At 41.4% G+C, this 14,931-nt stretch overlaps 1 protein-coding gene across 1 annotated transcript in view; it reads right to left on the minus strand.

The window, feature by feature from the left end:
- Positions 1 to 14,686, minus strand: part of GK5 (glycerol kinase 5) — a 105,556-nt gene extending 90,870 nt beyond the window's left edge. Inside the window, exon 1 of the mRNA XM_029616488.1 lies at positions 14,036 to 14,686. Within this exon, the coding sequence (XP_029472348.1) occupies positions 14,036 to 14,167 (132 nt within the window). The 5' untranslated portion in view covers positions 14,168 to 14,686. The remainder of the gene's footprint in view (positions 1 to 14,035) is intronic.
- Between the last annotated feature and the right edge of the window lie 245 nt (positions 14,687 to 14,931).

Raw genomic sequence — 14,931 nt, forward strand, 5'->3', positions numbered from 1 at the left:
GGACGCCCAGGCAAGGTGGCTGTCAGGTTAGGAAAATGGACGCATTTTATGATCGTCCATTTTTTTAACCTTTTGGTTCCTCTGACTTAGTATTGCCATGATATTAAGCCGGAGGATGTACAGAAAGGCAGTATTTTCTGCTTTTCAGTACACGTTTTTGGGCTGCTCAGAAATTAACACCTGATCCAGGGCGGGCATTCATTTCTGAGCGTTAAAATGTACAAATTGTGTGCACTTTTTTTTTTTTTTAAATCTGGGGCAAATGACTAATAGCCTCATCAACATGCATTTGCATGTGATGAGCGTTATTACTTTTAGGGGGGAGTTGGATGCACGTTTTGGACCCGCTAAACCCCTTATGGTACGAGGGGTTGTGGTCCAAAACGCGTGTCCAGCTGAGCGCACTGTATCATGTCGGCCTGCTAGGATCCCAAGGAATAGACCCAATCTTTGTTGCTCATAACCAAGGATAAACAATGCTTTCCCCAAGTCTACATGGCTAATAATGGTTTATGGACTTTTCCTCCAGAAAACTTGTCTAAGTGTCTTTTTTTTTTTTTTTTTAAGTTAGTCAGCTACACTTCTTTCACCACTTCCTCTAGCATCAAATGCCATATTTTGCATACTTAGTGAAAAAAATAAATAGTTATCTCCAATTTAAGTATACTAGCTTCATGTTTGGGCCAACTAACCATGCTCTATTTATCTGTTCCACCCACTCATGATTTTTTTAGACCTATATGATATCTCTTCTCCAGGCTGAAGAGTCCTAACTTGTTCAGCCTTTGCTCAGAGGAGCTGCTCTATCCCCTTTATCCTGTTTGTCACTTTTCTCCGTACTTTTTCTAGTTCCATGATCTCTTTTGAGATGGGGGCGAACAGAACTGCACACAATACCCAAGGTGGGGTGATACTGTGGCTCCATACAGAAGCATTATAGCTTCCATTCCACTAGCTCTTTTGATTATCACAGCACACTGAGCTGAGAATTTCAGAGTATTACTCGCAGCTACTCCAAGATCCTTTTTCCTGGGTGGCAATGCCCAATATGGAATCGGGCAACATGCACTTATAATGTGGATTCTTCTTCTCTATCCCTTTGCACTTGTCCACATTAAGTTTCATCTGCCAGTTTGAAGCTCAGTGACCCATCCTCACAATAGGTTTGTGATTTAACTACTTTAAATAAACGAGTCCATCTGCAAGTTTGATCACCTTGCTCACAGCCTTCCTTTTCCAGATCATTTATAAATATATTAAAAAGAGCACCGGTCTCAGTACAGATCCCTGGGACAATTTTCTTTTCTCCACTGAGGGGAAAAAAAAAAAAAAAAAGAGAAGGACAATTCAAGTCCTACTCACTTCCTATCTTTTAGCCAAGCACCAATCCACAATAGGATACTGCCTCCTATCCCATAACTAATTTCCTGATGAGCCTTTAATTAGGAACTGTGTCAAAACTAGAATTACTATCCTGAACTTTTCCAGACTATACATTTTTGGGGGACTGTACAGAAAAAGAGGGCAAGCTACAAATGTTTGGAAGGGTCTTGATTTTATAGCCATCCAGCTGCACGCTAGCATCTCATCTGCTTTGGTAGCTATTCTATATGCAATGTATGTTGGCCAGGATATATTTTTATGTGTTTGCTTAGACTTCAGTCCACAATTTAATTGGAGGCCTAATTATGTTTTGTTAAAAAAAAAAAAAAAAAAATTGGCCCCTGGGCTGGTAAAAGCAAACTTTTTTCAAAAGTTCATAAGAGGCTCCAAAAGGGTAGATTCCGGAGGAACGTCAGAAAATATTTCTTCGTCGAAAGGGTGGTAGATGCATGGAACAACCTCCCAGTGGAAGTACAAGAAAGCATGGACATTAAATTACAGTGAAGGGGAAAGTCTATAAGATCAGCTGGGCTCTAGGGCACTATAGCACGAATTAAACTGAGCAGACCAAATGGGTCCTTATCTGCTATTCTATTTTGTGTTTCTGTGTTTTTCTAATGGTGAAGAGTGGCAGTAAAAGCTGCCTGTATGTAAATCCCATCAGCATCTCCACGTGATTGGAAATGTGATGGTTGAAAATTGGAAACCATGTCAAAATGCCTTTTGAAAATCCAGATCCATTATAATCAACCGACTCACCCTTGCCCACAAGAGTTAACTCCTTCAAAACAGACAGACTTGTAAAAACAAGGAATTCCCTTTGTTAAATCCAGGTTGCCTCTGCCCCAATAATCTGCATCTACTCAGATGACCTGTAATTTGGTTCTTTAAAAGAGAAGCTATCAGGTTACCTGGGACCAAAATCAAGCTCACCAGTCTGCTGTTTCCTGGAGCCCTTTCCAAAAAGGGGCATTATGTTGGCCACTCTTTAATCCTGACACCATAATTGATTTGAATAAGGTTACTCATAAGTCTGCCATTTCATTTTGTTAGTTCTTTCAGAATTCTGGGGCATTACATCTTTCCAGCTCACCGTGATCTGCTTCAGTTCCTATGAACTCATGCTCAAAACGAACATTTCTGGTGTAGATATCTCCCTGATACGTTCCCTTAAAGACTGAAGCAAATAATTAATTTAAAGTTTTGCGCTATGGCCTTTTTCTGAGTGCCCTTTTTAGCCATCTGTCGTCAATTGACTCCCAATCTTCTTGCTTCGAATATATTTGAAAGTTACTTTGTGCTTTAGCCTCTCTGGTAAGCTCCTTTTTTATAGTAAACAGAAAGAAGATGACAGATAATGACCAAACCGGTCCATCTAGTCTGTCCAACAAGTTTTGTTTTGTGTATTAGCAAGTGCTGCTCTGTTCAGGCTACCTCCAAGCCTTCTGTTAAGGGTAATGCAACTACTGCTCCGTGCAGCCTACCCTCAAGGTGCAATAGAAAAGCTAACCCATTTCTTTGTTTCCATTCTCCAGCCAGTAGGGATCTTCTCTGTTTGTCCCGTATCCCTTTGAATTCCGTTCTCATCTTCACCATCTCTTCTAGGAGGGCATTCCATGCATCCACCATCCTTTCAGCCTTTGTTCCCGAGCCTTCCCCCTTTGGCGGTTCATATCGTGACCCTTAGTTTTACAGCTTCCTTCCAATCAGAAGAGATTTGATTTTTGGGAATCATGAATTTCTTTCAAATATTTGAAAGTCTGTATGTTTCTCCTCCAGGATATACATATAAGCTCCTTCAGTCTCATCGCATATGGATTGCCGTACAGACCACACACTATTTTGGTTGCCTCTCTGGGCTGCTTCCAATCTGTCTTTTTTTTTTTGAGTTGAGATCTCCAGAACTAAATGCATATTCCAGCTGAGGCCTCATCAAGGATCTGTAAAGAGGCATTATCACCTTTTTCCTGACTATGCCTTTTCAAATTCTCTCTTTTGGACTACCTTATTAATGCTTTATTTTAACTTGCCATATATTTTCTTCATTTGGATCTACTTTCCAGGTTTTGAAAGATGTCCTTTTGGCTTTAATAAGTCTTTCAACTCACCACTTAACCATGCTGGCAGCCATTTAGTCTTCATACTACCTTTGCTAATGCATGGATTACATCTATTCTGAGCTTCCAAAATGGTATTTTTAACAATGCCTCATACAAACTTGCAACCACTTTTAGTTGTTTTCTAACTAAATTTCCTCAGTTTCATAGTCCCTTATTTAAAGTTTAATGAAAACTACTGCTATAGCATTTATGACCTCTATTAAGTGATTATGTTAAAATATCATTACATTCTGATTACCATTGTAAGCAGCTGCATCACCAGTGCCTCTCGTACCAGATCCTGCAATATAATAAGGATTAGATCTAGAGCATTCCTGCTCTAGTATTGTTTCTTTCTAAAATCTTTAAACTAAGATCATAGATTACATGGCCAGTATAAAGGTTACCATCAATACTGAATATGCCACTGTGGAATCTCCTACAGTAAATATCTATTATTTATATAGCACTACTTACACAACTTGGTAAAGATAAGGAAACTGTAATCATGTGCATTAAGTCAAGCATCTTTTAAATGCTGTCCAAGCACAGGGAGGTTACATAACTTGTCCATATTCCAACCAGGAGTCTGCTACACTGACAGACCATAGCAAAGTAATAGTACTTCAAATAAGAAATCTATCAAGCTGTGAAATCTTTTGTCAGAGGACGTGACCAAGGCAACTAGGATAGTGAGGTTTAAGAGGATTGAACAAGTTTTTGGAGGGAAAAAAAAAAAAGTTATAGCAAGTTGGCTTAGCATAAATGGTGTTTTCTTTCGACAGGAAGATGAATTAGCCATTACGAGCGGCTGATGTCATCCACGGCACTAAATAAACTTGTCTCTTCAGGCTCATCAAGCTTTGAGCATCTGTGGGCATTCCCACGTGAGTGCTGCCTCGTGAGCCTCTTCACTTAGTAAGTGAGCTAAATCTAGATGCGTAGTCTACTCTCCAGGGAGGGGGATGGGTATACCAGAAAACTCCATTTACAGCAAGCAACCTTGTTTTCTCCATCAATAAATAGGCTGAATTAGCCATATGTGGAGCTTTCACTTAACAAGCAACACGGCATCCCACCCTGAAGAGGGGACTACAGCGAGAAAAGGTTTCGCAAAACTACTCCTCCTTGAGAGGTTATCAAGACAACAGTGGGATGTGAAAATATGAACTGAAGACCATGTTGCAGCTTTGCAGATGTGTTCAATGGGAACTTCATAAAGATGGGCCACAGAGGAAGCCATAGTTCTCTCTGTGAGCTTTAACTGAGTCTGTGACATACAGGCTAGCTAGGGCATAGAAATGCTGAATGCACTCATCAAGAGACTGCTTAGTGACCACTACTTCTAGGTGATTAGGGTTGTAGTCACCTAGAAGTTGGTTGGTTGGGAGGTGTGGCTGAGTTTGGTGCTTATAATACACCAAAGCATGGAGGGTCCTTTCACCCTCATTAGCATACAGTCTTGGGAAAAAGGTAAGCATGATGATGGATTGGTTGATGTGGAAAGCCAAGAACACTTTTGGTAGAAAAAGTTTGAATTGTTCAGAGAACCACCCTGTTGTGAAAAAAACTGCATGCACAGAGGATAATGGATGAGAGCCTGGAGCTTGCTGACACCTAGCAGAGTTTATGGCTATGAGGAAAATGACTTTGCAAGTCAAAAAACTTCAGAGGAGCTAATTTCAGGGTCTCAAAAGGCAGTTTTATGAGTTGATAAAGACCAATATTCACATCACACAATTATGGGTGGTTTCTGTACAGAGGGCTTGAGATGAAGAAAAAAAACAAACCACACACTCATGAAACTAGATGCCAGCGGATTGGTACAGAACAGTTTACTGTCCAGAGAATAGTATGCCCTATTGCACTGAAATGTATTCGTACCAAAGTGGAGAGATGGAGGATGAATTACAGTACATAAGAAGTTGCCATATTGGGTCAGACAGAGAATCCTTCAAGTCCAGCATCCTGTTTCCAAAAGTGGCCAATCCAGGTTACAAGTAATCAAACATTAACTAGATCCCATACTACTAATGAAAGTAATAAGCAGTAGCTATTACCTAAGTTAACATGATTAATAGCAGCTTATGGTCTTCTCCTCCAGGAACTTGTCCAAACCTGTTTTTAACCCCAGCTACACTAACTGCTTTAGCATCCTGTGACAATTTTGTGTTGAGTGAAAAAGAATTCTCACATTTGTTTTAAATGTGCTACTTGCTAGCTTCATAGAATGCTCCCATGTCCTTGTATTATCTGAAAGAGTAAATAACTGATTCAATTTGCCTATTCAAGTTCTTTCCTTATTTTATAGACCTCTATCATGTGCCACCTCAGCCGTCTCTTCTCAGAGTCAAAAAGCCATAATCTCTTTAGCCGTTCCATGCCCTTTATCATTTTGGTTGCCCTTCTCTGTACCTTCTCCAGTGCAAATATATCTATCTTTCTTGAGATGTGGCGAGCAGAACTGTACACAGTATTCAAGGTGCGGTCTCACTATGGAGCGATAGAGGCATTATGACATTTTCCATTTTATTAACCATTCCCTTCCTAATAATTCCCAACATTCTGTTTGCTTTTTTGACTGCTGCAGATACCCGTTCCAGAGAAAGTTTTCATGGGTGATGATTCAGAACTACCACCAAATCACGGTGAACCTAGAAGAGTAGTGGGCCTGATTTGCTACTCTTCAGTTTGTCAATCACCTGGACCAGATGGTATACTGGTTTCAGAACTAAAAAGTGAAATTTCAGACCTATTTCAATTAATTTGTAACCTATCATTAAAATCATCAGATGTACCTGAAGATTGGAAGGTGGCCAATGTAACTCCCTATATTTAAAAAGGGATCCAGGTGATATCCAGTAAACTATAGATCAGTGAGCCAGACTTCAGTGCCGGGAAAAATCATGGAAACGGTTATAAAGAATAAAATCACAATACATTTAGATAGACATGGTTTGATGGGACACAGCCAACATGGATTTACCCAAGGGAAGTCTTACCTCACAAATCTCCTACATTTTTTTGAAGGGGTGAATAAACATGTGGACAAAGGTGAACCAGTAGATGTGGTATATTTGGATTTTCAGAAGGCATTTGACAAAGTTCCGCATGAGAGGCTTCTAAGAAAAACTAAAAAGTTATGGGATAGGAGGAGAAGTCCTTTTGTGGACTGCAAGTTGGTTAAAAGACAGGAAACAGACAGTAGGATTAAATGGTCTATTTTCACACTGGAAAAAGGTAAACAGTGGAGTGCCTCAGGGATCTGTACTTGCACCAGTGCTTTTTAATATATTTATCACTGATCTAGAAAGGGGTAAGACGCGCGAGTTGATCAAATTTGCGGATGACACAAAATTATACAGAGTAGTTAAATCTCAACCGGATTGTGATGAATTGCAGGAGGACCTTGTGAGACTGGAAGATTGGGCTTCCAAACAGCAGGTGAAATTTAACATGGTCAAGTGCAAGGTGTTGCATATAGGGAAAAATAACCCTTGCTGTAGTTACACGATGTTAGGCTCTATCTTAGGAGTTACCACCCAGGAAAGAGATCTAGGCGTCATAGTGGATAATACATTGAAATCATCAGCCCAGTATGCTGCGGCGGTCAAAAAAGCAAACAGAATGTTAGGAATTATTAGGAAGGGAATGGAAAATAAAATGGAGGATGTTATAATACCTCTGGATTGCTCCATGGTACCGCACTTTGAATACTGTGTACAATTCTGGTCACTACATCTCAAAAAGGATATAGCTGCACTGGAGAAAGTGCACAGAAGGGTGACCAAAATGATAAGCATGGAAAGACTGCCCTATGAGGAAAGGCTACAGAAGTTAGGGCTGATCAGTTTGGAGAAGAGATGGCTGAGGGGGGATATGATAGAAGTCTATAAAATCATGAAAGGACTTGAACAAGTTAATGTAAATCAGTTATTTACTCTCAGATAATAGAAGGACCAGGGGGTGGCTCCATGAAGTTAGCAAGTAGCTCATTTAAAACAAATTGAAGAAAATTCTTTTTTCACTCAGCGCATAGTTAAGCTCTGGAATTCATTGCCAGAGGATGTGGTTACAGCAGTTAGTGTAACCGGGGTTAAAAAAGGTTTGGATAAGTTCCTAGATGAAAAATCTATAAACAGATATTATGGTAATTAATAAGAAATAGTAGCTTGTGATCTATCTAATATTTGGGTACGTGCCAGGTCCTTGTAGCCTGGATTGGCCATTGTTGGAAACAGAATACTGGGCCTGATGGACCCTTGGTCTGACCCGGTATGGCACATCTTATGTTTTTATGTAAGATGAGGATTGCAGTAGAGTGAAGGAAGAGGGGGAAAGATGGCGATGATGGGAGGAGAGGAAAGGGGAAAGAGAGAGAGTGATGATACAGGTGGGGGGAAAACTGAAGAGAAGGTGATGCCAGGGGTTGGGGAGGAGGAGAAGAAGAGAGAGATGATGCCAAGAAAAATGGGGGCTAGGGAAGATGGTTTGCCATGATGAAGTGAACCCAATGCTAGGCGTGCCATGAGAAAAGAGGTTGGAAACCACTGCTCTAGACAAGGGAGACCTGTTGGTGTTTCATAGACATTCTCTCTTATGCTGGCTCGAAGCCAAGCCATTCACTGGGCTCCAATAGAAGCAGTGGAAGTTCTTGCAACTGAATCAAATTTGTGCACAATCAAAGAAAGGGTCTAATAGCTTCCTCCAAATCTAGAAATGGTGGAGGGGAAAATGTTTTGCGAGCTTCTGTATGGATGAACAGTTTCAACTTCTGTATTCAGTCATGGATATGTTAGACCAGTGGTCCCCAACCATGCCCGGGGGCCCACCAGCCAGTCGGGTTTTCAGGATATCCACAATGAATATGCATGAGAGAAAATTTGCATGCACTGCCTCCACAACATGCACATTTTCTCTCATGCATATTCATTATGGATATCCTGAAAACCCGACTGGCTGGTGGGCCCCCAGAACAGGGTTGGGGGACCACTGTATTAGTCCACATAAAACTGGTGATGAGTGATGTGGGTTGTCAACATTAAACCCTGAAAAAAAACTTTCTTTCTGAACTTAGAGGAGTCTGTGGGCCTTCACTGGGAGGAGAACTAGAGTGCAGTCTCATCTTCCCAACTGATGAGAGAGATGTTCTATGCCATAGACTGGAGAATTCTACAATGCTATAGTTAAGATCCAACTTTCCATTACTCCAGAAATGGAGAGGGGGGGGGGGGGGGGGACACGACTCCAACATTTTCATTTGTGGGGTGTCCAGGTCATTGTGCTTCGGCAGATGGCATGTCCAAAATTTTAAGGATACCCATGACCTTGGATTGAGGGTCCTTTGTGGACATTAACATTTAGGGACTTCTCAATCTTTGAGTTGGTGAGGTCCTCCAGAGAAAAAAAAGAGAGTGATATGGAGATATCTGGAAGTGGATAGGAGAGGATTCCAGTTAGACCCTTCCTTAGAGCCAAGAGGTAAAGGAGGATCCCAGTGACTGGAGTGGCTCCTCCAGCTGTGATAGAGGAAATTGAGAATGGTCTGCTACCTCTGAACATGGTGACTCTGCTGCAATGGAAGAGGTAGAACCTTTCAGCATGGTTCAGATAAAGTATTAATAGGGCTGGGTGATGCTGACACTGTGGACTGGGAAATTGCTGTGGCAAAGATAGAAAGGAGAAGCTGAAAAGATCTTGTCCCTTAGACAAAGGTCCTTAACAGATCAGCCATCTGCTCAATGGTGGAGCTCTGTCCCAGTGTAGGAGGAAGGTCATGCTTTTCAGAGATGAAGACAGACCTCTGCTGTGCTACAGGTGGTCTCTGTTGGAGGGGAGCTGGATCACAGAAAAAACAAGATCCAGTGCTTCTAAGCAGAAACCATATGCCAACACATCTGAGCAGGAGAAAGAATCCTTGTGATGGCGGGGGGAGGGGGCAGGCAACACGAGAATGTCCTCCGATTCCAATGTATTTACATGTAGGCAAAGCTGTCTATAGAATTCAAGGCTCGAGTTGAGATGGTGAAGACAGTCTACAGGAAGAAGCCTTGTGTTTAGAGGATTCCTTCCCATGGGCAGAGGAAGAATTCTTCCTGGTCGAATATGTTGTAAATGCAGCTCTTCACTTATGTATACCAGAAAGAAATCCAAGTTCAGCAAATAAAGGCCTTCTTAATGTCCTGTTGATTCGTACTGCACATTTACCTGAGGTAAGGGAAAGAGCTATATCGATAGCGGGTCCAAAACTATGGAACATGCTCCCGGCAGAATTAAGACTACAAAAAGAATATACAAAAGTTTAGAAAATATCTAAAAACTTGGCTTTTTAAAAGAGCTTATGATAATAAGCTCTTTTATAAATCAGCTTATGATAATAAGCTGATTTACGCCTTGAACCGTCCCCTAAGACTTTCAAGCAAAAGCTTAAGACATGGCTTTTTACTAAGGCCTATACATGATTCGCACGTGCTCCTTCTTAGCTCACATGTTCTTAACATGTTCCTACCTCACATGATCTTTCTTAACTCTCATTACTCCCTTTCTTAATTTGTCAATCTTTCCATCTTGTCCCTAAATTAGTACCCTCTACTTTAGACTCTTCTCTGCCCTTTTTGGCCTATTCCTAGTACCTTTGTTCCCTTCTTATAACCATTGATTTGCCCTCTGTATATATGTATATTACCCTCTCCTCCTCCCTGACCCTCTTCTTTCCTCCTCTCTTTACTTTTGCTCCCCCCCCTCTCATTCCTCCAATGTTTGCCTTGATACTATGTTAATTTGTGCCATCATAGTTAATATTTACTCTATTTTTTTATCTAGTCTTAGCTAAATAAGTTGTTTTGTTACCGTATTTTACTGTTTTAATGTATTTTGGAAATCAGCTGTTATTATACTGTTTTATGTACAACGCAATTGCGTATTTTTCGTTCTATGTACACCGACGTGATATCTTTGAGCGGCGGTATATAAAAACCAATAAATAAATAAATAAATAAATAATTGAGGATTAAAAGGCAATTATGGATAGAGAACAGCTTTGCAAAATGGAAAAGCTAAATTTTATTTTGTTACATTTTAGATATTTAATCGGATGTATCTTATTTTTATTGCATTTTACTTTTATTTAATTTGCTTTTTAATGTTTTTATTTTATATTTATTGTATTGTAAATAGTTAAGACTGTATATTTAAACAGACTGATGTTATAGAAAACTGATAAATAAATGGAGGTAGAACCACTCTTAGCAAGGTGAGAAGAAGCCCCGAACTGCATGGACAATGTACAGCCATGTATCAAAGACTTTGGCACTAAGCTAGAGGACCTGCCTCAGTCGCTCTGGGAATGCACCAAATCCTCCTTCTGGAGCACACATTCATCTGCTTCCCTAGGTAGAGCGTTGAGCTATATTTACTGTAAGACTTTTCCAATGATGCACTAGGCTGAAGCCATCGAGACCAGTACAGCTGGCCAGCATGCGTTGGAATTCAAGCAGTGCCACTTGATGGAAGACCCGATGCAGGCATCGAAGCAGCATAACAAACGGGACATGTTAGCACCATCAATGCATGTAGCACTGGCACCAATGGTACGGAAGCTGGTGAATGACATAGTACTCCGGTACATCCACTGCTCACCCCACCGATGCTTCAGGGCACCACTCAGACATGCTCCACCCTGCAGCTTCTGCCTAGTGCACCATTATAGGAAATGCAGCTCAATTCTCTACCTGGCAAAGCAGAAGAACCTGCACTCTGGGAGGAAGATATGCTGCAGCCCCAGAGGAACTGATGCAGGTCCTCTATCTTAGTGGCTCTAGACTGCTAAGGGTGCAGAGACATATGAACACATGCAGAGCAATTGGCCTGGTGTTGGCATGGTCCCAAGCACCAATAGCGTTTGTGCCCTTCGGTGAGAGACAATCTGGTCACAAATACAGTTCTTGAACCCACTGACTGACTTCTTACCCAACATTATAGAAGCTGTGAGGAGGGCCCCAAGGATGTGGATTTAGCACTCATAAGAACATGCCATACTGGGTCAGACCAAGGGTCCATCAAGCCCAGCATCCTGTTTCCAACAGTGGCCAAGCCAGGCCATAAGAACCTGGCAAGTACCCAAAAACTAAGTCTATCCCATGTTACTGTTGCTAGTAATAGCAGTGGCTATTTTCTAAGTCAACTTAATTAATAACAGGTAATGGACTTCTCCTCCAAGAACTTATCCAATCCTTTTTTAAACACAGTTATACTAACTGCACTACCCACATCCCCTGGCAACAAATTCCAGAACTTGATTAGTTTTAAATGTGCCCCATGCTAACTTCATGGAGTGCCCGCTAGTCTTTCTATTATCCGAAAGAGTAAATAACCGATTCACATCTATCCGTTCTAGACCTCTCATAATTTTAAACACCTCTATCATATTCCCCCCTCAGCTGTCTCTTCTCCAAGCTGAAAAGTCCCAACCTCTTTAGTCTTTCCTCATAGGGGAGCTGTTCCATTCCCCTATTTGGATTATTTTTTCTTGCGAAGCTCTGAAAAGTGCTGTTGGGGTTGCTGCCCTAATAACGAGGCAACAATTTGAAGGAAAAAAAAAAAAAGTTAAAGCAAAAGGAGTTTTGAGATGAAACATTTTAGGTGAGACAAAGTACATGTCCGGGCTGTGCATGGACAAAAAAAAAGTTTCTGAAGAGGTTCAAGAGGCAGCGCCCACATGGGAACTCTTGCACATGCTCAGAGCTCAAAGCTCTACCAGCTTGGAGAGACAATTTCATTCAGTGCCACCATTCACATGTAATGGCTCAGCCTGCTTATCCATGGAAAATAGCCAGGTAGACTAAAGAAAGCTATTGCTATACCTAGGAGTGAGTAACAGGAATTTGATCTACTTTATGGGATCTGCCAGGTATTTCCACCCTGGATTGGTCACTGTCAGAGAAAGTATGTTGGGCTCAATGGACCTTGGTCTGACCCCACATAACAATTCTTATGTTCAAACAGTTCAGAACAGACTTAAAAAGGGTCTTAAGAGACCTTTTTCTTTTTAAACTTACTACTAGAAATAAAATTTTATTACCTCTGTTACTTTGCCACACCAACACATCAGACTCCCCCCTTTAATATTTGGGTACTTGCGACTTGGATTGGCCACAGGATACTGGGCTGGATGGACCCTTGGTCTGACTCAGTATGGCATACCTTATGTTTTCACTACCATTATAATGAATTTTAGAGCCACTTTATTTTCTAGCAATGCCAACTTTTGCTTAGCTCTGAGCGAAGTGTATTAACACTCCAACAAAAAAGGTATCATTTACATTTTGTTTGTTGACCTATTACTATTATTCAGTTACCACATCAAAAAAAGTGATAAACATTTATCTACAAGCTATAGTTAGGTTTCTGCAACCAGGTGCAGAATCTCCAAATAAAAACTTTTTACATCCTTTTCCAACTAAAAAGAGCTCAAGAGTTAAAATCTATGACATCACATACATTTAATAGCATAACACGGTTAATATCCAGATAAGACACTATTAAAAGGGATGCAGTAGTTAAATTTCTTAAGTAAAGCACCAAATCTGTCTTTTTAAAGGCCAGAGCACAGCTTAAGAGAGCAGCTGTTTTTCAGGTTAACCAGTAAGCCAATTCCCCATTTTAAAAAAAATGATTTAAAAAAAAAAAAAAAAAAAAGAAGAAGAATCTCTTTAGTGTAATGTGTCAGCTCTACAAAATAAGATTTTGTTGGGAGCAGAATCAACAAGTCGCAAGGCATATCTATCAATTTCGGTGGAAGACTCCCACTAGGGGCTCCAGCAACTAGCTTCTTCCCATACTCTCCCCACACACAGACACAGATATAAGTCTAAAATATGGTATCCTTATTCTGTGTACTCCATACATAAATGCTTTTAGTGTACAGTTGTGTCAAGCAAAATCAGGCTTTCAATCCAATAGTAAGACAGGCCAAAAATTCTGCATTTATGCACAGTGTTATAGGAAAGATAAAACCCCCTAAAAACATAATCGCCGAAAGCAACGTGACGGTGGCAGTAGACGTACCCCCCAACTAGGGACACCACGCTGAAAAAACAGCATGGTCACTAAAAGGCAGCCCGTGATAAAGCAACAGGCTAGGACTGTAAAAGAAATATACTTGGATATTATCTGTATATTAAAATCTCCCAGAAAAAAACCCAAAACATATATATGAAGACCGCACAACTTTAACTGAAATCCCATTAGAATTAACATCAAACACCCTTCCAAGGCTGCAGCAGCACCAGACATCGGGCAATGGCCTTCCTAGAACCCCATATATGCTTATTAAATAGCAGGCACACGTGTAAAGCCGGAGCACCCGCGGTTCAGGGCTCCTGGCAGAGCACACATAACTCGGGATCTAAAACTTTAGATGAACTCCCCCACTTTGATCAGCAGTGCAGCTAAATCCCACGGTCAAGACAAGATCCATAACGCAGTAGCCGGAAGGAAAAGCAGACAGCAGGAGGAGCGGTCACTTATTTCGCATACCCCCCCCAGCCCCGTACCTTTCTCTCGCTGTATCCTCGTAGTTCCGCCACCTGATTATAAACGTGAGCCCGGAGAACAGAGCTCCCCACATCCACGGCCAGCAGGAAGCGCCGCTTGAGGTAGCTGCTTCGCGAGCCCTGCCCCGGCATGGTACCTGCAGCTCCCGCCGATAGAGAGAGTAAGCGCCGCCAACTCCAACTTGAAGAAAACTACCGGATCCAGTGCGCCGAGTCCCCAAATTGGGTACAAAGTATCTAAAACCGCTGCATGAATACTGAACATGGGGAAGGAAGGATTATTAAAATGACTCAACGTCAAAATCTGCCACTTTCCAGATGTGCCTTCGTCTCCTCCTTCCTAATCACTTGCAGCAATAGGAAACTGCATCGTAAATAATTGTTAATAATAAAATCACAACTTGGATAATCTGCTGCTACAGTCACGGCCCCCCTGGGGAGACCTCTAAATAAAACAAATTAGCAATCACTTGGCACTTTGCCACGCCCAAGAGACTGAAGGGTGCAAGCAGCGGCGGCAAGGAAGTCGCGAACACGGCACAGGCTGGTGCAGTCCCTCCATGATCAATAGGTTTCCAGAATCCCAGGCTCAGTGAAAAAAGTGCTCTGCAGAATGCCTGGCCGATCCTACCGGTAGCAGCTCAGTAAAAAAAAAAAAAAAAAAGCCACACATACGTGTCTATATATCGATAATAAAACAGCTGTCTCTCTATTAATTTCTTCCCTCTACAGCTGTCAGTCTGTCATAGCATAGATTGACAATAAAGTTGCAGGTCCTGCCTCTTTTTTTTTTTTTTTTGCTACTTGTGATTGGATGTCCCATTACGTTCCGGTATAGGGAGAGAGCGTGAACCAGTAGCTGAATCTGCCCGTGTTGAGGAGGGTGGGGGTAGAAC

The sequence above is a fragment of the Rhinatrema bivittatum genome, chromosome 9 (assembly GCF_901001135.1).
Source record: "Rhinatrema bivittatum chromosome 9, aRhiBiv1.1, whole genome shotgun sequence".
Classification (NCBI taxonomy): domain Eukaryota; kingdom Metazoa; phylum Chordata; class Amphibia; order Gymnophiona; family Rhinatrematidae; genus Rhinatrema; species Rhinatrema bivittatum.